The 25,005-nt window shown below is 47.3% G+C and overlaps 1 protein-coding gene and 1 long non-coding RNA gene across 4 annotated transcripts in view; one reads left to right on the top strand and one right to left on the bottom strand.

Annotated features, from left to right (window-relative positions):
• MYZAP (myocardial zonula adherens protein) overlaps window positions 1-20,414 on the bottom strand; it is an 86,431-nt gene extending 66,017 nt beyond the window's left edge. For all 3 annotated transcript variants that reach the window (XM_024567425.3, XM_045201248.2, XM_053927840.1), the window contains exons 1-2: window positions 20,226-20,414; window positions 10,763-10,849 (exon numbers count right to left, since the gene is read on the bottom strand). In XM_024567425.3, the coding sequence (XP_024423193.1) occupies window positions 10,763-10,849; window positions 20,226-20,300 (162 nt within the window). In that variant the 5' untranslated portion in view covers window positions 20,301-20,414. The remainder of the gene's footprint in view (window positions 1-10,762; window positions 10,850-20,225) is intronic.
• LOC128781318 (uncharacterized) lies at window positions 20,287-21,926 on the top strand. The gene is made up of 3 exons (XR_008427262.1): window positions 20,287-20,415; window positions 20,685-21,365; window positions 21,479-21,926. It is a non-coding gene; the product is annotated as an uncharacterized lncRNA (long non-coding RNA).
• Window positions 21,927-25,005: the final 3,079 nt, after the last annotated feature.

Here is a 25,005-nt window from a genome sequence, read left to right as displayed (position 1 = left end):
CAAAATAGTTTGGCATACAAAACTGTAAATTGTATTTTAAAATCATCCATTTGTGGAATAATAATGAATACTTATGGTCTCATTCATTCAATGTTTAGAAAAGTTTAGAAAAACACACGACGAACTATGAATAGTGATGACCTCAAAGAGAGGACAGCAGGGCAGGGCAGTGGTGCTGGAGATCAGGATAACTGTCAATTTTTTTCTCTATACCCTTCCGTAGTACTTGCTTACAATGTGAGCTTTGTGAAACACTAAGAAAACGGAACATTCATTGCTTCTCACCCTTCTGCACATACTTGGGAAGTGATGGGATATGAGGAACCGTAACACTCTAAATTGGATTCTGGAAAGTGCTTCCACTTGAGTCTCTCACACTTGGGTCCCACAGACACTAATGGAACTCTTGAAATGTGTACATCAAGTTGAGGTGAGTGGTCTGCGGAATGAATCTTGGTGGAGTGAGTGACAAGCTGGGGTTAGATATCCCTGCTTTACTAGGCACGTAATTACAAAGAGGAACAGCTCTAATGACACCCCCCCTGTACCAGGAAACACAAGCATGCTCTTGCAGTCTCAGACTCCACCTGGTTCCTGCAAAACAAGCAAATGACGACACAAAGCTTCGGCGAAATGTGTTTCTGCACAGCACAGGCTTTCACAGGTGGGTTGGCTGCCAGGAAAATGCGTGGGTGACCGGACACAGAGGACTCTGCCTCCCTGCAGGAGGGGAGATGAGGGCCACCAGCCATGGGGGAACACATAAACAGCACCGGGGACCACAGGGTCTGTGAAACACTGCTCAAAAGGTGTGGATCTAAAAGTTACGCACACAGAAAGATAGTGAAAATCCGTTCAGTAAAAAATAGCAATTTTCATATTCCCATTTTATGGTTTTAAAAATGTGTGTGCGTATAAACATCTAGAAAGATGGAATCCAAACCTTTAATGCCAGTTTCCTCAGTAAAATTGGATTTCATTTTTTTCCTTTATACTCTTTGATTTGCGGGGCCAAAAAGACATTATTTTTTAATTAATAACTTATTTCAATTTTCAAAGAACTAAAACTACTACAAAATCAGGATCTAAAAATTACTGCAAGATCAGGGTCTGAAAGACAGACCCCCCAGGGAAGGGCCCAATGCAGGACTGTGCTCGGGAACAGGGCCACCAGCAGGGGCCACTCCACAAGGAGGGATTTTCAAGGCAGCGTGAGGAGCTGCGGGGCTGTGGCAGGGGGAAGGAAAGCACATCTATGGAGAAAGAAGGGGGAAAATGTTTGTTGCCTAGCCATTCATTATACAATGTTCTTTTGATCCCCACAATAACCTCCTGTGTAACTATTACTAGTTCTTCTAAGGTGGCAGCATTCAAGTGTCTGCCTGTGTGTCCCCAAACATAAGCTCTTTGATTACAATGCCTTCAAAATAGCCAAGAGTCAGGAGAGGACCTGGAACTCACGTGCCCACGTGGCAGCCAGACCTCTGGGTCCTGGGCCATTGGGAAGAGGTGGGCCCAGGCTGGGGAGGCTCTCCTCCAGCCTCCCAAGATCCAGCTCCCCCTCAGCCTCCACCCCACTCCAGCCTCACTGCCTCCTCTTAGTTCCTTCATCGGCCAACTTCCTTCTTGCCTCTGGGCATTCACACAGGCTACTTGGCTTGGCCTCCCTGGTCCCGCAGCCTGCGTGGGTTTCCGTGACATTCACAACACCCATACTGAAGTGACCATTGGTAGTGTTATGTATGAAGGGCCTGCTCCCCTGTCAACTGGAAGCTCCGAGAAGTCTAGGGGCCTGTTTGTCTTCTTTTCCACTACAATCCCTGGCACCTAACAGTGATTGAGATGCAGTAAGCTTCTCAATAAATACTCACTGAATCAACAGGGAGCCTTAGAAGTTGGAAGAGGTCCTGGGGAATTACCCAGAGCATGTACATCGGGTGCAGCTGAAGGAAACACCCTTGGTCCCTCTCAGATGGAGGAGGCGCAGGGGTGCTGGTGGTTTTCCCCCATCACCAATTCGATGTCCAGTAAAGCTGCAAAGGAGCTGAGAGCACTATCACTTTTACCAAATGGTTTATGGTCAAAAACTGGAGAACACAGAGAAAAATGGAAAGAGTGACTTTTGTCACTATGTTTGTGGCTAAATTGTCCTGCACTCATACCCTTTAAAATACCTCCCTATAAGACAAATACTAACTTTTTAGGCACAATAATAGTACTGTGATTATGTTAGGAGATAGTTTTTATCTTTCAGAGAAATGTACTTAAATAAATATTTACGACATCTGGGTATTGGGTTGAGGAAGTAGATGGCATGTAGACAGGGCAGGACTGGCCCGGGCTGAGGGTAGCTGGGGCTGGGTGAGGGGTCAACAACTCATAACACGCTCTGGTCTCCTTCTGTTTATGTTTCAAATTCTCCAAAAGTAAGTTTTTTCAAACTTCTTGATAATGCTGCTTAGTACTAAAAAAAATCAAATTTTAAAGAATGTACACTAGGTCCACTAACAGTCTCCAGGACATGAGACAATGCTAGGCAAAATCTCCTTGAAAACAAAGCTGTCACAAATGCATGGAACGCAAAGAAAGTTGTTGCCACAAAGGGAAAAGGACACCACCAATAGAAAAGCCATCCCAGCATCCCCATGTGAAATGCAACAGAATTAACAACAGGCAGAATCAGTAAAACAGAGAGAGACTGTTCCCTGGGCTATAACTCCAAATTTACTTACCCGCTCACAATATGGCTGTTTTCCCTAAAGATGTATTTAGCGGCCAGTGCCTTAGAAAGGAGAAGCCATGGAAAAGTGACAGCCTCAATCCCTGCTGTAAGGGCTTTAGTGAAACCAGTGACAGGTGACCAAATCTTCCAAACCCTAAATCAAAATATGTGATCTTACAATGAGATAAACTCTATCGAGACAGAGACAGTATCTGCTGTATTTGCTGCTCTATCTCCAATACTCAGCATTAACAGATGCTCAATAAATATGTTTTGAAGGAAGGAAGACAGCAAAATATTTAGAATTGGGTCTGCGCCAGAATCCTCGGAGTGCTTGGTCACCGCAGACACTGATCTGTGCAAAGGAAGAAAGTCCCTAGGACGAGGAGGGCTCTGGGGGAATAAAGAACAGCAGAAACACAATTTAACACGAACCCAAACTGGTGGTGCTCACTGGCCACAGCCAGCCCCGGCCCCAGAGGTGCCTCCAGGCTGCCGATACCACAGAGACGGACCACAACATGACTTGAATGGCTTGCAGACTAGAAGCTGAGTTATGTCTAAAATGTCTTGCTTTGGACCTCATCTTCCAGCCAGAGGGCAGCAGCTGCCCCAGGAGAGCTGAGTGCCGGGCCGCTGGGCATGCTGTCCACCCTTCAGGCAGGGCGTCACTTTCAAGAATGTGCCCTGACCTGTCTGACCTGTGTGTCCATCTCAGCAAATTACTGGTCCCTGGTCATTACTTACACTTGACATTGTTTGGCCCTGTGACAAAAATGAACAAGACAGCTGGGCCACAGCCTACTAGAGAAATAGGGAGGGGATTGGCATCCGAGGCTCCTCAGAGAAACGGAAACCTTTGGCTTATTAAGATACTTACTTCTGATGATCTCACAGACTGACAGAGACCCCTTCCTAAATAAAATCATGCTTGGGGGGAAAAAACCGATCACTTTGAATACTTAAATATGAGAAGAAAAACTTCTAGCCATGCAGAAATCCCAGAGAATGTAGTTCTAATAATAGTATCCTGACAGGAGGTTACTTCTTAAAGATGAAACTTCACAGCTCTGAGCAGACAATAGATGCTTAGGCCTCACAATCCCGGGGGAAAAGGCAATATTGGGGTGAGGTAGGGAGGGGTGAGCAGGACTTCTTTTCCGGAACTCAGTGGTACAGTAGACACCTTAGGTAACCTTGACTGATTAAATATCCTAAACAGACTTTTCCTGATAGGAACAACCGTGCAAGTTGGTGTTCCCATGGCCCATGGGAAACCACAGCCGCTGCACTCTCCCTTTTATTGGTTGCACTTCCCTACGTGTTCATTGGAGTGGCGTTCCACAGCTAACCAAGCCTGGGGACATGCTGGTTCTAGGCTAATGTTTCCATTCGCTAGAAGAAGAAAATGAGGCCCTTAGAGATGTACCGACTGCCCCAATACTCCCTCAGTTGGAAACACGGCCCAAACTAGAACCCAGGCCTCTTCCTGTGCTCCCAAGGCCATTGCCTCTGGGAGGAACAGAGTCCTGCATGCTGTCGGACAGGGCGGCCCCAGCCCCACCTGCACCACGGCAGCACACTCCCTCCCCTGGCAACGGCCCATGCCAGGCCGTTGTGCAAACAGTCACGCCAGGAACTCAGCAGGCTTATCATCCAGGGATTTTAAGGAAAGGAGACCATAAAACCCAAGGGCAAGGATTTCCTCCTTTTAAACATTTTACTGGGCTATAAAAATTCCCAGCTTGTCATACATACACATATATCTGCTCTCTCACTTAGAGCTCTCAAAGGTCTAGAGAGAAACAGACTCTTTAAAGACTAAAGGACACCCACAATGGTGGGATGTTAAACGCTATCAAAGATTGTCAGCTTCACACTCCTTGTCCATTTGCAAAAGGCTTCACCACCACACAGACTCAAAATCAGCAAAGCTCAGACTATATTCTCAAACATTCAACTATGTGGCGAAACCCCGATTCAACACGATAAATCTGTAATAGCTGGGGTTGCTTGTGCCTCTTATTTCTCTGTGTGTAAAAGTGTGCGTGTGTACGCACCTAAGAATACACTGCGTATGGATTTGGACAGAAATATGGATACATACATTCGCAAAGTTCTTAGAAAATGATAGGGAGTTGATTTCAAAATTATCTACTACTAATATTAATTTTAATGTTCGACAATTTAATGAAGATTACATTCCACATTTATCAATTTCTCAACATGAAATGTGTGCCTACAAAATAACCAACATTTTCTCTCCCATACTGATACTGATTTTTTAGTAGACACATAAAAGTCCATGGTTAATTCATCTGAGTTGTTAGTACAGTTTAAGATGATTACTGTATTTTTCAGGCTGTAAGATGCACTTTTTTCCCCAAAATTTGGGAGGAAAAGGGGGGTGCACCTTATAGTCCGAATGTAGCTTACATTTACATTGGTGAAATATTATGGTATTTATGTCATTAAATATTTTACCACATTTTTGGCTTCAAAATTTTTTTTCCTATTTTCCTCCTCTAAAACCTAGGTGTGTCTTATGGTCCAAAAAATATGGTATATTCTACAAAGAAACTTATTATGGGTTGAATTGTGTCCTGCAAGTAAAGAGATGCTGGTATCCTAATCCCTAGGACCTCAGAATTTGGCCTTATATGGAGCTAGGGTTAAATTTAAATGCAGTCGTTACAGTGGGCCCTAACCCAGCATGATTGGTATCCCTATAAAAAGGAGAGCCATGCACGTACACGGAAAACACCACATGAAGACTGGAGGGATGCTGCCACAAGCCAAGGACTGCCAAAGGCCACCAGGAGCTGGAAGTGGTGAGGAAGGATTCTTCCCTAGAGGCTTCGGAGAAAGCATGGCCCTGCTGGCTGACACCTCATCCCAGACTTCCAACCTCCGAAACTGTGAGCCAATAAGCTTCTGTTATTTAAGCTGCCCAGTTTGCGTTCTTTGTTATGACAGCTAGCCTAGGAAACCAATATAAAACTGAATCACCGTAATTAACAGTCATTCATTAGCACCTATTGCAAGGCAGGTGCTAGGCTCTAGACAGAAACAGACACCGCCTCATTTCTATGTGTGTGTACATGCAAACCTGTATGCTGTACACAAATTGCACAGGAATATGTACTGGTGTAGAGAGATGTGGGAGTTCTTGGCAGAGGTGATTGGGTGCCAGGAGAGAGGGGCAGCCTGGGTACATGAGGTTAAGGAGAGATAATCACCAAAGCAGGAGCAGTCAGGGAAGGTCTCAGGGAAGCAGGCCCTAAGGGATGAGGGAGATGAGGATAAACTGAGAGCAGCTGGGAAGGGACTCCAGGCCTGGGCTTGAGTCTTACTTAGCAAGGGTTCTGAGGATGAAGTAGACCCCATGGGTTTAGAAGACAGTATGTGAACTTGCCCAGTGAGGGCAGACCAAGCAGGAAATAAAAAAGGAGATAATGTTGAGTTGGTTTCATGAGATGACTCCAGCAGAGTCCCCTGGAAGCAGATGAAAGTCAGGTGTCTCTGAGGGAAACACATACAACGAACAAGCATAAGACAGGACGGCCATTCTCACTGGTAACCAGGAAATGGGAATGAAAGATGCCCTGGGCTGCCTGTTCTGATAGGGTCTGAAAGTTTTCCAAGTGGGCGTACCTTTGTTCCATTCAAAGTTTTAAGGAAGTCTGGTGGTGTGGGCAGAGGAATATTCAGATTTATGGGAAAAGACATAATGACATCAAAAAAGATGCAGCAGGCACAGCTCAAGAGGGCGGAGGAGATGCAGGATGGGCAGTTCCAGGAAGGGGACTGACCAACCCCAGGAGGGTCCAAGGGAGAAAAGCAAAGAACAAGAATCACTGGGTTGGGCATTCAAAGGGAAGCTACTTGGCATTTAGTCACTACCTCTCTGATCAATTGTATAGGCCAGACACTGAAGCAGGTCCTTTGCATATTAATAGCTCATTTGCTCTTTGCAACCAGGCATTATTGTGCCTACTTGAAAGATGAAGAAACTGAGAAGCAAAGAAAGTATTTGGGAGCTCATTGGAGGCCCACAGAAAACAGCCTCGGGGCAGCTGATATCATCTGGAAGAAAAAAAGGAGCAGACAACCTCCCACACCCATGCGGTAACCCCATGAGTCTAGAAAAAGAGGCTGCTTCTGTTGTGACTGCCCCACACACCACTGGGAAGCTAGGCAACACTTGTGAGTGCCACAGCCATGCCCTGCGAGTAAATCCTCTCTCCAGTGATCTGGGAACAGGGGACAGAAGAATGGCCCAGTGGCCATGGCATCTGTGTGTGGCTGGCTGCTCTCTGTCATCTCAGGTCCTCAAATCACACTAGGTGTCCTCCCTGACTGTGGGAAAGAATATGGCCCAGCCCTGCTCTGGGTCGGCTGCAGCTCAGGGCCCTAGAAACCCTCCGAGAAGTTCCACTTCATCAGCAGGCACTTGGACCATTTAACGCTTTCCGGCTTCCACGTCGTGGCCAGCCTCAGTCCCAGGCCTTTGCACAATGCAGACCCCTCCAAAAAAACCAAAGTCATCTCACCAGGGAGGGTCATCCAGAGTTTCTGGCATCTTGTGATGGTGTGGACTATGAGGTCCCAGGGAGGGGCAGCCACACTGAAAGCAAATCAGAGGAGGTGGCACCCCAAGGGCCCACTCGCTGGTGCCTGCCTCTGGCTCCCAGTGACTTAAGACCAGGAACACTGCCAGGCTGGTGACAAAATCACCCAGAACAGCCTCACATTTACCACCAGTACCTTCAAGGGCTGCCACCACCCAAGGACTTCAGTCCTGGGGAAACAGCCAGCCCCACCCTCCTCCTCTCTACCCCAGTTCTTCTGCAGTGAGTCACCAGTGCATCACAGAGGGACACTCAGGCTGCACGCTGGGTAGACACTCAGGTCCACCCAGTACAAGCGTCACGGCACAGAATCTATGCTGGCAGTTTCTACCCTGCATTCCTGGGTATGCAGGAGGGGCCCTCAGGCCGCAGTGGCCACGGGGGGGCAGGATCAAGGGAGATGGAGGGGACTCTGGTCTCCACCATCACCACTTTTGCCTCAATTATATGTAAGGTTTTGGGATAACATTTTGATCAAAAGAAAAAAAGAGAGGGCCCTATTGCTTTAAAAAGTTTGAAAAGCACTGTTCAAGACTAATAGGCTAATCAGTACACAACTTGGTTACCAACTCCCACTTGACATAGAACGCATGCGCCTGTTTCTTTGGAAATATGGGATTCTTCTGTAGTGGTGGCGTGCCCTCCAGGGCTTCACAGCATTTACTGCCCCACTGTGCACTCCAGGACCCTTCACAGACCTCTCCCCGGGCACTCAGCTGGGTCAACTCCAACTCAGCTAATCCCCCACATCTTCCACCCTGCTACGGGGGCAGCCACCAAGGCCCTTGTCCTGTCACTCACTCCGGTTTGGGTCCCTTCTTCAAAAAGTGCTCCTTCTGAGTCCCCATGTGCTAAGCTGCCCGTGTGCCCCCAGACATGGCCCAGGTCCATTTCTCTGACAAATCTATCAGCTCTAATGGGATAGACAAGAAGGGGGTCGGTGAGGACACAAGGGGACAAACACATCCCCAGCTACACAGGGCCCCATGTAATCCCAGTCGCCAACAAGGGTCCAGTAGCTGAAGCCTGGCCACTCCTGCTCTCTTTTGGTTACAAGTTTTTACCCCCAAATGTTTTCTTTGGAGAATATTCTAAGCTACAGAGAAGCTGAAAGAATAGTTCAACTACCTAACAAAGTACCATTATTACAAGTAAGAAAAGTAATATTTATCCAGTGACATCTAATATGTGGTTTATATTCAAAATTGTGCAATTATTCAAATGTGTCTTTTGTAGATTTTTTTGATCCAGGACCTAACCAAGATTCACCTATTATATTTGATGTAAGTCTCTTATCTCCAACATTCTCATCTTTAAAAAAAAAACATTGAATTTATTAAAACATTCTGGCCAACCGTTTTGCAGATATTCCCACATTTGGGATTTTTCTGTTTCCTTATTACTGGATTCAGTTAAACAAGTTCTGTACGAATAGCACTTATCTAATACTGTGCACTTCTTAATCAGATCACCTCAGAAGTCGCATAGCATCAGGCCATCCCAGTACTGGCCGCTAAATGGACCACTTGACTGAACTATGAAACTGTCAGATTGTGCCACTGTACCTTTACAATCAGGAAGCAATCTGGGAGGTACTGTTCCACAGTCTGTTCCACAATACTCACTCACCAATTAGTTTTTGCACCCACTGATTTCACAACCTAAGGGTTACAAAATAGATTTTCTAAATGTATCATCTGACGTCCTGTAAAGGAGAGCCCTCTCCCTCTCCCTCTGCCTCGCCCTCCCTCCCTCCCTCTCATTATGACTATGCAGCCACGAGGGCTGTTTTCATTATTCAGTGTGCAAACCCCTTGCTGTCATTATTCTACTAGATGCTCACATTGTTCCGTTTCTGCCAGTGAGAGCCCTTTCACACCAGCTTCGGGGGCTTGTTAATATGACCCCATTCACCTGGGAGTGCTACCTTGCTTTCTAGCACATGTCCCAGGCTTACCCGTGCTCTCCCTGCTCCCACCTGGAACCAGCTACGTTACTGGATCCTTTCAGTGGGGCTCATCCTCTCTTTCCGCAGATACGCATCTTTTCACTCTCTCCTTGCTCTAGTCATAACCTTGTTTTCCTTCCTCCCTAGCTCCTTTCCCAGTCATTCATCATTGCATGAGCACAGACAGCTCTTTGTCCGTGGTAGCAAGTGGGGAAAAGAAGGGTGTAAGAGAAGGGAAGGAGAGACCAAGACCTGCAGTGACTTTGGGGACATTATCCACCATTTACCAGTCAAAGAAAAGCCTCCTTTTACATAAGTGACCATATGATTGGCTATTTCCACAGCATAGCTTGTATTTTGAGAAGGTACTGCCTTATAATTCCATATATAAAATTTATATTATATCATATTTTATTATTTTATTTTATACTTATTAAAATACAAGCAGAAGAAAAACTACTACCTACACCCTGGTATTCCTGTCCCCTTCTCTTGCTTTATTTGTCTCCATCAGCACTTAACTACCTTCTAAACTCTATAATCGTGTTTCATTTTTAAATTTTTATTGTCCTCCCAATAGGATTTATATTGAGTTCTATGAATGACAAGCATTTTTGTCTGTTTGTTTACTGCTTTGCTCGTTACTATAGTTGCAGTGTGGAGAACAGTGCCTGGGATAAAGCAGGTGCCCCATCACTGACTGTGAATGAGAAAAGTCACTTGCCTCAGACCACAGGCCGAGAGGTGAGCGGGATCTGCTGTGTACCTTTAAGCCTCTGCTTCCAGGCCAGCCCCCGAGCAGTCTGTTATTCCTCCCCCACGTTCCCAGGGCCCTTCTTACCCTTCCAGATCCCAACACTTGAAGCATCACATCATCATTGTTTACGGTCACATCTGCCTCACTTGAAACACTGCAAGTTCCTCTAAGGCAAGGACAAGGTCAGACTTATCTTCACAGCCCAGCACTTAGCACAGCAGCTGGCACAAAAAAGTCTGCTGCCTCCTGCCTGCAGCCAAGTGCCCCTTGCCCTTGCCACACACGCCAGAGTGCTGGGCCGTTCCTCTGCAGGAAGACTCTCCACAGTGTGAACTGGGCCCCAGCTCCTGCTGCTGAGAAAGGCTCAGGCCCTGCTGGCGGCTCACAATGGGCCCTTTGACTCTACCAGACCGGGCTCTTTCAGGAAAACACGCTCGCTGCCACAGCACCTGTCACTAAAGCCAACACAGAGCCAGTGTTCACCGTGCAACAAGAGCAGGGGCACGGGCCGGCAGGGCCAGCCGGTCTGGGCGGTCTGACTTCTGGGAAGACGGGAGATGGGACGGCAAGGTGGAGAGGGCCCTCCATCAACAGAATTACTGACATTCAGGCTCTGTGAACAGACTGGGTAGAGGACAGGAGGGCTAACCTAAAAGAACCCAAAGAGCAGAACTTGTCAGAGCTTTGCCTCAGAAATGCCTTACTTGCTCTTTTCTTCCAATCTTGTTTTCACTTTCCTCAGAAACTGGACTCTCAGGAGGCACAGTCAGCCGCAGTCTGCAGACATTTGCCTACAAGAGACAGAGAGGAGAGGCCGGTTATGAACTCACGTTTGGGGTAGAAAGAGCTGGGTGATCTTGGGCTGCTCAGAGCCTGCTTCCCTGCCTGGCACTGGGGATAATCGCACGGGGCGCTCTGAGGGTAAGCCAGCCTTGGCCTGGCCCGTCACCCACATTCAACATACTGCTGCTCAAAACAAGGAAAGTACTGAGAGACTTCATGTTGTTACAAACATTTTTTAAATGGCTCAGGTTCCAGAACAGTGTATATGTCATCATCTCACTTCACACGCATAGTCCAAAGTACAGCTGGGGGGAGAGAGGCCAAAATACCCACAGTGGTGATGAGGGTGCAAGGGTGCTTTCTACTTGACTAGTTATTGAATTTTACAATAAACACGTCCACGTTCAATCACAAAGTCTTTAAATCTATACAGTCACGTTCATAGCAGTATTACTCACAACAGCCAAAAGGTGGAAGCACTCCAACTGCCCATCGACGGGTGAGGGAGAAATAAAACGGGAGCATGGATGGGGCTGGCCCAAAAGTGTGTTTGGTTTTTTCCATAAGATGGCTGTAGTAGTGCTTTGTCTTCGACTTCATTTGAAACAATTTGGTTAGATTGTATTGTGACAGCTGTCTTATCAGTGTACATTTTTTAAAAAACAGGAAAATTGGTGAATTTGTGTGTAGCCATTTTAATGCTGAAGATGGAAGAAAATATGCAACATTTTTGGCAATTATGTTTTATTAGTTCAAGAAAGGTAAAAATGCAACTGAAACGCAAAAACAAAAGACTTGTGCAGTGTATGGAGAAGATGCTGTGACTAACTGAATGTGTCAAAAGTGGTTTGTGAAGTTCTGTGCTGGAGATTTCTCACTGTGCAATTCTGCAAGGTTGGTTAGAAGTCGATTACATTGAGACATTCATTGAGAACAATCAACATTATACCACACAAGAGATAGCCAGCATACTCAAAATATCCCAACCAATAAAGTTATTGGTGAAAATGAAAAATGTGACCTTTATTTTATGGAAAAACCAAATGGATTGCTTGTCCAACCCAATATGTAGAATGGACTATCATACAACCTTAAAAAGGAAGAGAACTCTGGCACATACTACAACATGGATGAACTTTGAGGACATTATGCTAAGTGCACTAAGCCAATAATACAAATGCACAGAACGAGAGTGGAATGACGATTGCCAGGAGCTGGAGAGAGAGGACTGAGCAGTTACTACGTAATGGGTATGGCGTTTCAGAGTGAGAAGATGAAAATTCTGGAGACAGATGGTGGTGATGTCTGCACAACAATGAGAATACACGTAATGCCACATGATGTCTATTTCACCCGAATGTCACAGTCTGGTCCTGCTGTGACATTTTCCAGGGAAAAGTGATCCTGCCGTTAAAAAAAACAACACAAAGAGCGCTCCATCAGCACCCAGAGTGCCCAGCTCGCTGCTACACGGGCTCGACTTACAGGAGTGCCGCTTGCCCCACTATGGATGGATCTGTGCCTCCCTAAAATTCATAGGGGAGAGCCCAACCCCCAGTTCTTCAGAATGTGCCCATATTTGGAAACAGGGTCTTTAGAGATGTATTAAGTTAAATGAGGCCATTAGGACAGGCTCTCATCCAAAATGACTGACGCCCTTACAGAAAGGGGAAACTTGGAGACAGACACACATACTGGGAGAACGCCGCACAAACATGCCCCAGGCCGAAGCCTGGAACAGATCCTTCCCTCTCAGCCCTGTGAAGGAACCAACCCTCCTGGCACCTTGATTTCAGACTTCTGGCTCCAGAAGTGCGAGGCAATACTGTCTGTTGTTTCAGTTACCTGGTTTGTGGCACTTTTTACAGCAGGTCCAGCACACTGATACACCCCCAATCGGGCTTGCAGGGTCACGGGTCTGCACCGGTCCACAGGGTGGTCTCTGAGCAAAACTGCCCTGCGGCCAAGAAGCCCCCGTAGGATGGGACTGTCAAAGACCCTTTAAGTCCAACCTGCCAGGCTATGGGGTAATGAGTGAAGAAAACAAGATGAAGTCAGTAGAGCTAAGCTGACTTAAAAGGGAGTCTGCATAGTCAAGCTGACAAAACTGGTCCAGACCAAATGGGCAAAAGCATGAGGAATAGATTTTATTGTATTTTATTTTAACTAGCCTGAGGACTTAAATTTTTGAACTTTCCAGTCGTGCATCGATGCCTGGAGGTAGATATAGATGTGGACCCGGGTACAGATACAGATATGTAACCTACAGAGAATCCTCTGATGACTTGCCCAGACAGCCTGCCATCCATTACCCAGACTACCGTACATCTGGAAGACTATCATCTCAGACCAATCCAGAGGCTAAGAATGCAGGGCTGATTCTTCTCAAGAATGTACTTTTTACCATAAAAACTCTTAGCTTTTCTTTCTTCTTCAGAACACTCTGGGACATTGCCTAACTGTTGTTTCCAGTTTGCAAACCCTAAGACCCTTGAATAAAACTTTGCCATTTTCAATTGTAGCAAAGCCTCATGATGCATTTACACTTGGTTGGCACTATGAAGGAAAACCCACACACAACAACGTAACTGGCACATGGATGCCCAGTCTGGGAGGAACATTTTCCATGCACAGGCATTCAGGACAGTGTTAGCACTTCCACATACACCATCACGTCCCTCCAAAGCCTCCCATTTTGCTACACCTCACCTCTAACTTTCAGATAATGAGCTTACATGCTCCCTCAGAACTCTTACCTAACAGACCGAGCACTGCCCTCGGGGACTGCAGCAGAATTCCCTTTCTCTAGACAGCCCTCTGTAAGTGTCCTTTATTACTATGAGAATACAGGAAGGAGAATAATTATTTTAACTGGAGGTGGGAGTATATGGGAAGGCTCCTGGAGATAACATTTGAGCTGGGTATAGAAGTAAAGAAGAACTTTTCAGGTCAGTGAGGTTTGGAGAATTCATTGTCAAAATAACAGACAACTACCAGGAAAGGTGTTTGTTCTAGGATGGCCAAAGGCACGGAAGCTGGCCTGATCCAAGAACGGTAAGTGGGCTAGCATCCTAAGCTACAGTGACAGAGAGAATGGACAAGTAGGCAGAGGCCAACCTCTAATAATCTACAAACACCTGCTGCAGAAGCAAGGCCTCTAGTGGAAGACTGAGAAGCCATCTTTGCAGGAAGGGACTAACACTCAAATCTGAGTTCAAGGATTTGACAGCAATTATTAAATACATCCTGTTATGTTCCACACATTACAACTTGGAAAGAATGGAGAAAATAGAGGGAGAGACGGAGAAAGCTTTGCACCCAATTGCATTGGTAGCCCTTACAGGGCTTAACATAGTATCAACACAAAATAGGCACTTGCTCAGTAAATACCAGTATGGGTTTCTTTTGGGTTGAACTAAAACACTGTAAGGAGAATATGCCTGAAACTCCCTAGAGAGCCTTCCATATTCTTCAAACTAACACCCATGGGAGGGAGAGCAAAGGAGAGCAGATAGCATTCAAGCCATCACCACAAGCATTCAAGCCTCTGCCACAAGAAAATACACAAGCAAGCCCTTGTCTGCAACTCAGGGCACCTGGGAGCTAAGCAGGCCCTCTGGGGCTTGCTTCTGATCCCCTTTGTGAATGCAGAGGGTTGGTCTCCATCCTGGGGCTCCACATACCCTCGTGCTCTCAGCTTCAGGCACCTGGGTCACCTGAGGAAAACCATCCACCTTAAATAAAAAGGAGTGGAAAAGATGACCACAAGAGGTGACAGGTATTGCCAATCTGTTTACAAAGATGGATTTCCCTAGGGAATTTAGCCAACTGCATGTACATTTCTCTCAGGCCTGGTCAGCACTTGGACTGTGGGGCCCTTGCCCAGCTCCACCTAACAAGAGAAGGTGTGGACCCTGTGGTTGTGGCCGGGAGGATGGATCCCACACTCCCTCTGCTCAGCACAAGCATAAAATCCCTGGAAATCTCCAGCCAGGCTGTGTAGAACAGGGCATGCCTGTTCTGGAGTAGGCCTCTTATCTCTGATGTGGCCCTGAACTTGAAGGCCTGATTATCATCAGGGTGGGGCAAACTTTTTCTGTAAGGGCCAGAGAGTAAACATTTAGGTTTCCCAGGCCAGTGTGAAAACCAGGCTTAGCTCGAAGTATATAGAACAGGCTGAGGGCTCGATATGGCCCAGGGGCAGTTGCTTACTGGCTCCTGATCTACATATTTGGACACCTTTTCCCACCTCTCTTTCCTGTGTCCGAGCTGACCCCAGACAAAACTCATAGCATTCAAGCCACACAGGAGGACAGTGACCCGTCCATTTCTGAACCAGCACACAATGTGTCCTGGAGGCCAAGATCAAGGAGAAGCCACAGGTAAATGAATGTTCACAGATACCAGTGTGACCAGGAGTGTTATGACCCTCCCCAGTCTACCCTCCCAACAGCCCTGCCCTTCTACATGGCCAAAGGGACCTTCCAGAACACCGTCCCAGAAGTGTCTGCATTTCCATGAGAGCTGTAAGGGGAAAGCAAAGCTGGGAGGAGAAGTTCCGGTCCTTGGCTACACATTGGAGTCACCTGGGGAGCTTCCTAAACAACACAGATATTTTTCTCTACTTTCTGAAGTTCTTTCTGAAGGTCTGGGGTGGGACCTGGGCATAAATATTTTCAGCTTCTCAGGATGTATGTGTAACCAGGGTTGAGAACCACTGACTTAACCGAAGGAATGAAACTCCAGCTATGCAACAGGATGAGGTAACTGGAATATTTGGAGGCCTTCCCAGAACTGTCAGACTCCTCACCTGGGCCAGCACTCCCATCCATCTGTCACCTGCTTCCTGCCCAGGTGGGCCAAAGGTGATGCACTGGCTTTAACCCCAAGCTTCTCTTCCTGTTTTCCCCTTTGTCAGTTCAATGTTAAGCATGGCTCCATTAGGATCCTGGTGATGCTCCTCTTTTCAAGCACCTATTACAGCAGGCCTGGGGAGGGAGGGTCCCTGAAGTTGTTAATCATAGGTGGTGCAAGCAGTGACAGGGTGCGCAGGCCTCTAGGGGAACACAGAAGAGGAGGCTTCAGAGCATGCTTCCTGGGGAAGATGACCCTTCATCAGAGGAGAGGTACTAAAAAGGCAAAAAGACAAGGAACAGCATGGAAAGCTTGGGGAATGGCAAGTAGTTTGGAATATCTGGAAAGAGTATGCATGGGGAGGGGGAACAAAGGCAAAGGTAAATCAGAGGGGCCTGGATGCTAAGCTAAGGGGGTCGTACTTTGTCCTGGCAGTACTGAGGGGCTCTTAAAGCAGGAGTCAGGCGACTGAATTTCGCATTTCACTCTGGCCTTAAAAAACAAGTAGGAGTCAACAATGTGATTGACATTCAGGAAGTATCACTCATTTAAAAAGGGAAAAGCAGTGAATACCACTGTGCTACTCTTCAGTATCCTGGGGAATTCTAGAATTGTTTCAGCTGAGGGGGAGGGCCACAGGAAGCTCTAAGACCACACGCACAGCATCACTGAAAGTATTTTAGAAAAGAGCATTTCGATGTGGCCTCTAGTTAGTTAGCACTGGATCCACGGCTCCCTGAACCCAATTAGACAATTTTTGAGGCTGACTGACTTGAAAGGGTTTCCCAAGTGACCAGAGCCTCCATGAGTTTCCTTACGGGTCCCAAGGTCTCGTGGCCATTCATCCTACACCTGACACAGCAACATGGGTGAACCAAAGCAGAGAGCCTGGGACATTTGGGTTTTTTCTGAGATGCAACTGTCAATTTTTAGTGACAGATGCTTTTTGGCTCAGCCCTGACAATGCCAGGGATCTAAAACCATACAACTTGGCCTGTCAGGAGGGCCCTAGTGAAGGGCCAGCCTGTTTTCCGAGGGCGGCAGGCCCCCTGCCCGGGGCCCTCCCTGGTGGATGCTGCAGACAACTTCCCGCTCCAGATGCTGAGGTCCCACAACACCCTGTGTCCCTTCCTCAGAGCCTGTAGGACAATACAGAAGTTACGCACACAATGTTTCTGTGAAAAGGAAAAGGAAATGAAGTAAATTCTTGTCTGACCCATTCACTGCCCAGCTAAGAGAGAATTCTTTATTTTAAACCAATCAGACAGAAATGGGACCCAGGAGAGTGCTGCATTAATTAGCTAGGCAGTGATGACTGGCAGACCTGGTCGGTATTTAACAAAGGGAAGCCTTTGCCAAATAGAAAGAAATGTGGGCAAGAGCAGGCTAGAAGATAGTCCTCTCCTTGTGGCCTTGTTGACTTTTGTTTTGTTTTTTATAGGCCACCAAGGGCCCACGATAACAGTCAATCAGCGAACAGTCCTTTATTATCCGTGGGAGATACTGTGCTGGAGGAAACCCATGACAGGTCTCACACCACCCTAGCGGGACTGCTTAACCAACAATATCTGGCTGCGCCAAGCAACACAGGCCTTCCCCCAAAAGTGCACAACCTGGCCACACCACTGACCTTTCTTTTCAAAGGCTCATTCAGTGGGATTAACTGCATTTTCAAAATTCCTTTCAAAATCATGAAGCAATGTCAATATTTTAGACAGGTTTTCCCCATTCTCCAAGGTCATCTTTCTCTCTATGGTTATTCTCCAGTCAATTTATCTTCCTGCTGTTGCCACAGATAAAACTATTTTTAGAGCACAACTGGTTTGGAGGCAGATTTTTTTTGTTTTTAATTTCACATCCCCTGCTGGTTGGCATCCATAAATGCCTCTTAGAGATTTGTTTATCGGCTGACAGAAATTACTCTCCCACCTGTTGTTTGTTTGTTTGTTTTTGTCTTGAGAGATGCTTTCAGATAAGGAGGAAGTATACGTTGTAGGTGGCAGCCACGGAGCGAAGGATAACTGGCGACAGTCCGGTCTGGCCTCACTGCCCTTGGCCGCTGACTCGGAGAGGTCCCTGCTCAGTGTCAGCTGTCACCACCGTTTCTGGTTGGCTGGCATACCCACCCAACACAGCCCGGTCCCCCTGCATCCCCTAATTTGGTAAGCAATCTGGATGAAACAGAAATGCTATTTTAATGGCCAACATTATCGTTCAAGACCATCACTTGTCCAACATTACAAAGGAAATACAGAACAATACAGAGTTTATGGAAAAACCGTCAACTTCAGGAACACATTTCATGATGACTTGTTTGGTCTACAATTTTATTTTCAAGACATCTTGCTCCTGTTTTTCAAAAAAAGAAGTAAGAGTTTTGATCTAAAGCAGGTCCAACATGACACTGTTACACAGTATTTGTCACGAGTTCCATTTAGAAGAATGGTATTTCCTCCTTTCAGAATCCCAATGTCAAGGGCCCTGCAAACTCCTACTCATCCTGCAAGACTAAACTCTGAAGTCCCCTGCAGAGGGAGGCCTTCCTCAGATGCTTCGGAAGAACCTGTCTTGTAGCTTCCACCCAACTCCGTTAACACTCTGCCCCACTGGAACAGCCACCACGCTGTAGGATGGCAGTCTGTGACAAAGTCTGCCTCCCTCCAGGGCCAGGCACTGGGTAGAGTGAACCCAATGCCCAGCCCTGTATCACACAGAAGGAAATCTGTAAATGTTGTTTAGTTGGTCAATCAACCAATCAAGCAGAAGAGCACAGCCTCCCACACACCCCCTCACACATACAGACAGTACTTGTGACATTGGCAAATCATGAGTGGAGTGGAAAATCCTAAAGGGAACCCTAGAATCTTCATATATCTTCCCAAAACAAGTACTCGTGTGCTCAGAACAGCCCTGTATGGTTTGATGCAGGGTCCTGACCCCTTCCCTCCAAAGTACTTGGGTTGTCTTACTCAAAAGGCAGAGCCTTCTCCATAGTGTGCCCCCTGTGCCAGACACCAAGACACGTATAACCAAATAAATACTTGAAAGTAATATTTGAGAAGAAAATCTCCAGAAAATTATATTGTTTACTAACCACACTTGCATCCCCCACAGTATCACTCTGGCTGCTCCAATCAGGCCCTATCTCTGGAGGGGGGCTTAGACTATGCCCTTCGTGGTATCTGGTTCGCACAGGACTGTCCAGGCTCAGGGCTGGCTTTGCGGTAACTTCATTCTTTCTCAGTCATAATTATGTTCCAACTGTGAAGGATTTCTATAGAAAAAGGCAAATTTCCATCTTGGATACGGCTGGGACCCTGGTTGGAAACTCACTTGGACCTCATGGAGACCTTGCTTTATGAAGCTAAGGATTGAACAACCAGAATTCTGTCAATCCTAAATGTTTGGTGTATGTGCTCATGCACACATATGTGTGCACACACTCCCCAGAACCCATCACTTGGCCCACACCCAAAAGTAACAATATGCCTTTCTTCTAGAGCTAAACAAAGTCAAAATACAAGGCAACTGGAAGTCACTTGGCTGAGGTATATAAAACGCAAATATGCATATATCTACAAACTAGGACACAATCAGAGTATCAAAGGGTGCCTTACGTGGACTTAAACACCTATTTTGCTAAACCTTGGGCAAACACATTAGAGATGCCTCAACCACAGAAAAGAGGCATCGGATGTTAAGTACTGAACATCACGATGAATAGATAACTAAAAAGCTCAAAAGAAGGCCCTGGCAGTGTGCTCTGAGGTGCTGATCTTGGAAGAGACACGGAATGGGAAAGATGCAAACTGCATGTGCCTAGCATGTCTTCCCCAGATTGCCTGGAGACGAAAGAAGAGATGTGAAAAAAGATGGCAGAGAAACAGAACACTTGCAAAGGGCAACCGCCCCGAGGATGGTGCCCAAGGCTACCAGGGCTGCCTCTGTTACCACCGTGCTAATATTTAAATCAGAATGAAGACAGTTTGCATAAACCCAAGTCACATGCAACTGGGCTCCAGCTGCTGACCCTACTTTGTCAGGTGAAGCCTACCTAAGCCCACTCCAGTAGCAAGTAGTGTTATTCTATCACCAGTGGGAACAAGCGACCCTTTTTCTTAATCGCTGGAAGGAGGAAAGTTTGGCTGTTAAAGCCGTTCTTTACCTTTGAATCTCAAGGTAGAGATACTGCAGAAATGTCTGCCTTCCTTGTTTTTGTTTTGTTTTGTTTTGTTTTTGTTTTTGTTTTTTAAACTTGTGCCAATAAATTGTCCTGACAGCGGAGTCAGGGAGGAGAGGAAATCTCTGGGAATTCCAGAAAGTCCCCTAAACCGTTCGAGCCTGGGGCGCGCCTGGGGCGTGGAGAAGAAGGGTCAGGACCTGATCTAGGGCAGGGTCAAAAAGTTGAGCCCACGGTGGGGCATCAGGGCCAGGGACCGGCTCCCGCGCATCCCCATCCTCAGACCCCTACGGCCGGGTGACCGGGACGGGGAAGCGGGAACGCGGCGGCTCCTGTCCCCAAGTACTCACCCTCCTGCTGGGTGCCCCGGGCGTCCTGTTACCGCCGCCTGAGAGCAGGGTGACCGTGGACGTCGAGCGCAGCATCCCGCAGCGGCGGCTGGTGCGGATCCGGATCCCAGCGGCGCTGCTCGCGGCGGAAAAAGCGTGCGGGACCCGCCTGCGTGGGGGGCGCTGCGGGCCAGTAGCCACCTTGGTTGCGGTGAGGAGGGCGGGGCGTGGGCGTGGGCGGGAGCGGGATGGGAGGGGCGGGGCCGCGCCCGGGGGAGGAGCAGGGGGCGTGGCCCGAGAACCCTCGTCCTGCTCTTCGGGCGGTGGTTTCTCCGGAAGGGGCAGACCGGCCAAATTTGCATGGCGCTGCGCGTCTGCCCAGGGTCCATCCAGTGGCGGAAAGTTGCCCTGAACCCCCTGGACGCCCAGGTTGTCTGCTATCTGTGGTGTCAAGGTCCACCTGCCTGTTCATCTTCACAGGACTCTGGCGGCCCACTCCCACCCTGGCGGCCCAGGAGGCTCTGCACACCCTGGCGGTCGCTGGGACCCTCACCCCAAGTCGTTCATTCAGTATTTACCGAGTGCCTACCATGTGCCCCTCCCAGCAGCCTACAATCGACTGTCGCCTGTCCTCATGGCGTTTGCAACCTAGTGGAGACACAGAGATGAGTGGTGTTGGTAATTTGGTGGAAGAGGAGATGCAGTACCTATGGGACCACTCAACCTGGCCTTAGGAGTTGGCCTATGTATGAAAAGTCCCCCAAGACGAGGTGATGACTAAACTAAGACCGGAAATACAAGCAGGAGCTTGGCAGACATAGAGGATTCACCACAACTGCTCCTGTTTAATATTCAGTGATTACTGTGGGTGGGGCTGGCAAGTACTCAGCAGGTATTACCTCATTTAATCCTCACAGCCAGCCTTTGAGGTAGGCACTATTATTATCCTGTATCCCCATTTTGCAGGTGAGGACATTGACTCACCGGGAGATTGAGTAACACAGCAGGGGCCCCAGTGGCTGTTAAACGGCAAAGCTAGGTCAAACTCCACAGTCTGACCCTAGTGCCTTGCTTGTCCACTATGCTACCCTCTAGCAGAAGGAGGAAGAGTTTCAGGTCAAACGAATTGGCACGTGCAAAGATGGGTGGAGGCAAGAGAAGGTATGCTATATTTCTGAGAAATTGAAAATACCCCAATGGAAGGGGCTAATGGTAGAGAAGAGCAGAAGGGAGTCCAGAGAAATCATGAAGAATTTTGATGTGTTTTTCAACAGGGAAAGACAATCTCGCTCTACTCGCCCTTCAAAGCCCAGATCAAACACTGCCTCCCCACCAAGCTCTCCAGGACCCTCCTGCCTTGTGCACCCACACTCAGGAACCTAGCAGCTCTTCGGGACTGTATATTCTGTTACAGAGTTATCTGTGTGTGTGTGTGTGTATGTCCCCTTCCCCAGTGATGAGCTTCTGAATCATTCTGCACCCCCCAGTCAGGCACCAATATGGAAGATGCTCAAGAAATGTTGCTGAACAGAAACTGGCTCCTTCTGCTGATGAGGAAGTGTGGACTTTATCTTCACTGCCACTAATTCTGTGTTCTACGTGTTTTATATGCATTTTCTCATCAAATTCGCACCATCACCCAACAAGATGGATACTGTTATCATCCCCGTTTGCAAATGAAGAAACTAAGGCCCCAGGTACATCAAGTTAATTCGTGAATAGGTGGGCTAGCCCTCTAGTCTTCTAAGTCCAGGTCTACTGTATCCTCCCATCCACCCATTCTTGTAAAAAGAGATCATTCATGAAAGTTGTCTTTCCATTGGACTTCCACGCAGCTCTTCCTCTTGGGAGAGTTTCGTAAGACTGAAATCTGGGTCTGCTTTCAATAAAAAGTGGTAAAAATGTGGATGATGGAAGCCAACATGGGTTAGAAATATCTGCATGGCTACCTCAGCAAAAAAAAAAAGGAAGGAGGGCTAATGATTATTGTTGTTTTGCTATGTTGGCATGAGTAGAAAGGAAATGGGCTACTGTTAAGATGGAGTCAAAATAACATGGCATCATCCATGTTTATGTACATTACGGCAACCACCCTAGTGACCACACAAGACAGAGTCAGCTTTTGGGAGGAAGCATGGCCCATGGATTCATTTTTCCTCCATTTACCCACATCTTTTTCATACTGTTAATAGAAAACTTTTCCCAGTGTGTTATGGTTCATTACAAAAGCAGACTGCACATCTGCTTGCAAGCTTGTGGAAACCGGGTCTTGTTTACATATTTTCCTGCCCAGTACTCAGCAGAGTAATTGGCATGTCGTAAGTACACAGGAAATGTTCAATGATTGAAGATATGATGTTACAGACCCATATTTCACCTCACCCTTGGTCAAACAGTACAAAAACCAAGATCCTTCTTGACCAGCTTCTAGGGTAGATGAGAGGCTCCAAGCAGGTTATCAGCTGAAGCAGCTGAAGCCCCAGGATGGTCCCAGCCAGGAAAGACCCCCATACTGGCTGTCACTAAGAGCTGTGGGTGGTAGGATTGGGCAAATGCCGGGCTCTGGCTTCTGACACAGCCCCTCTTTGCCAGACCAACACACAAGGAACTGCATGAGAGAGGAGAATGGGGAGCCCCCGAAAGTGGAAGAGGAGAAGGAAGGAAGGAAAATGGAAAGACAAGTAGGGAATAAGAAAGTGGAAAGGTGGATTGAGAACGAAAAGGAAAAGTCAAAAATGAAGTCATAGTCACAAGTTCCTATGAACAGTTCTGGGAGACAATAAAAAGGAAGAATTGACTCTTTTTGAAAGAGGAATCAAAGGCTCAGCGTTTCTGCCCAGGTCAGAAGTGCTCTCTGATCTACAGACCTAAGACTTGGAAGGGGCAGACATGAGAGGGACAGGAACAGAGCCCTGGTATGAAGGTCACCCTGTTCCCCTTCAACGTTGCCGCAGTATACTCCAGGCCCTCACTGAGCACTGGTGACAGAGGATTGCCACTCTTTGGGCTGGAGGGCACAGGAGCTATGACAGAACTGTCTTAGCTGCCATCCCTTTGTATGCACAGTAATAGACACAAATTCCTAAGAGCTACCCTGAATCTCTCAGCTAAAGCAGAGGTCTGTAGAAAACTCTAGATGTCTGTGTAAACTCCCTTTATTTTCTTGAATTCAGCCACTGAATTGCACCTCCTTCTCCCATCCTACTCCTAGATTTCTCTCTCATATCCTTCCACCCTCTGCCTTTGGAATTGTCCTTGTTGTCCTCTGCGGAGCCCTCTCCAAATTCTCATTGGCACATTCAGTTGAGGGGCTTATGATGGGACCCATTTGTCCAGCACAGTCCTAAGCAGCAAGGACTATCATTATTTCTTGGCAGAAACAACCAGGAATTGAATCCCTGGGCAAGGACGTTGAGTAGCTGAGCTCAAGCAATGCCAGGCTTCCTGTTATTTTGTGCCCTGTTTGCCCTTACATATCTGAGGCTTCCCGTTTCTTTCTCTTCCATTCAGCTGGTCCCGGCACATTCTCCTGTTCTGAACATCTAATGGAGACCAAACTTTCACAGTAAAAAAAAAATAAAATAAAGGACACAGTTCCAGCCCAAGGACAAGGGTATTGAATTACAAAGCCTCTTTGGATAAAGTAGAACAAGAAACACCCCATATTCACAGGGTGTCTGAGAAGCAGAGAACAGGGCCTACAGATAAGGAAAGCAGACTGAGAGGAACCCTGTACCCTGGCCAAGTCACCCAGATTCACAGCTTTTATAAACCTGTCTAGACACCGGGGTTTGAACCTGCTGCTGGCCCACTGTAGGGAATATAAGCTCATTGAAAATAACCCTGCACTCACCAGTTAACCCATAAACAAATGAAACACTGGCAGAGAAATACTAAGCCAATTTATTGAACAAATGTATACCAGGCGCCTACTGTGTGCCAGACACTGGGGACATGGGCATAAGACAGTCCCTGCGTTTTAAGAGTTCACAATCAATTTGGGAGGACAGACAGGTGCTTGCTTAGTAAAATAATAGCTAACACTATACAGCACTCACTTAGTGCAAACGGCTGAAAATGCAGCAACTCATTGAATCTTACAGCAACTGAGTGAGGAAGATGCCATTATGTCTTCTGTTTTACAGATGAGGAAATCACGTCACAGGGAAGTGAAGTGACTTGACTATGGCTCCAACACTTGTAAGTGGTGAAGCTAAGTTTCAGCCCTGGGCAAGATGGCTCCAGGGTCTGTGGACTTGACTTTTCACCTCCTATACTGGGTTAGCCGCAGACTTGAGGCACATCCCAAGCTCTGTGGTGGACACGGGAGGAGGGAATCCAAGCTGCTGCCAGCAGCAGAGAACAGGAAAGGCTTTTGGGGGAAGGCAACATGGGAGCTGGCCCTGGAAAGTGAGGAGGAAGTGTCAGGGCGTCAGTGGGTGAGGGGGTCACAAGAAACAGTGAGGTCAGAGGGTCTGGGAAATGTGTGTTAGCAAGTTAGCTTGAACTTCAGGGCAGGAAGAATGGTCAGAGACAAAGTAGGTGGAATAAAATTGCAAAAGCCCTTGAATAAAGTTGAGAATGGATCTGACAGATAGCTATCGAAGGCTTGCAACCGGGGCAGTGACGAGATCAGGCAGCAGGGAGAAGAGTACAGATAGAAGGCAGAGGCTGCAGGGCGAGTGTATTGACACCTGAACAACGCGGGCGTGGGAGCACTTACCCACGCCTCTGCACAGTCAAAAATCTGTGTATAAATTTCGACTCCCTTAAAACCTAACCACAAATAGCCCACTGTTGG

This window comes from Desmodus rotundus, chromosome 7, assembly GCF_022682495.2.
Source record: "Desmodus rotundus isolate HL8 chromosome 7, HLdesRot8A.1, whole genome shotgun sequence".
NCBI lineage: Eukaryota > Metazoa > Chordata > Mammalia > Chiroptera > Phyllostomidae > Desmodus > Desmodus rotundus.
The sequence above is the reverse complement of the archived record's forward strand: the minus strand, read 5'-3'. Positions and strand labels throughout refer to the sequence as shown.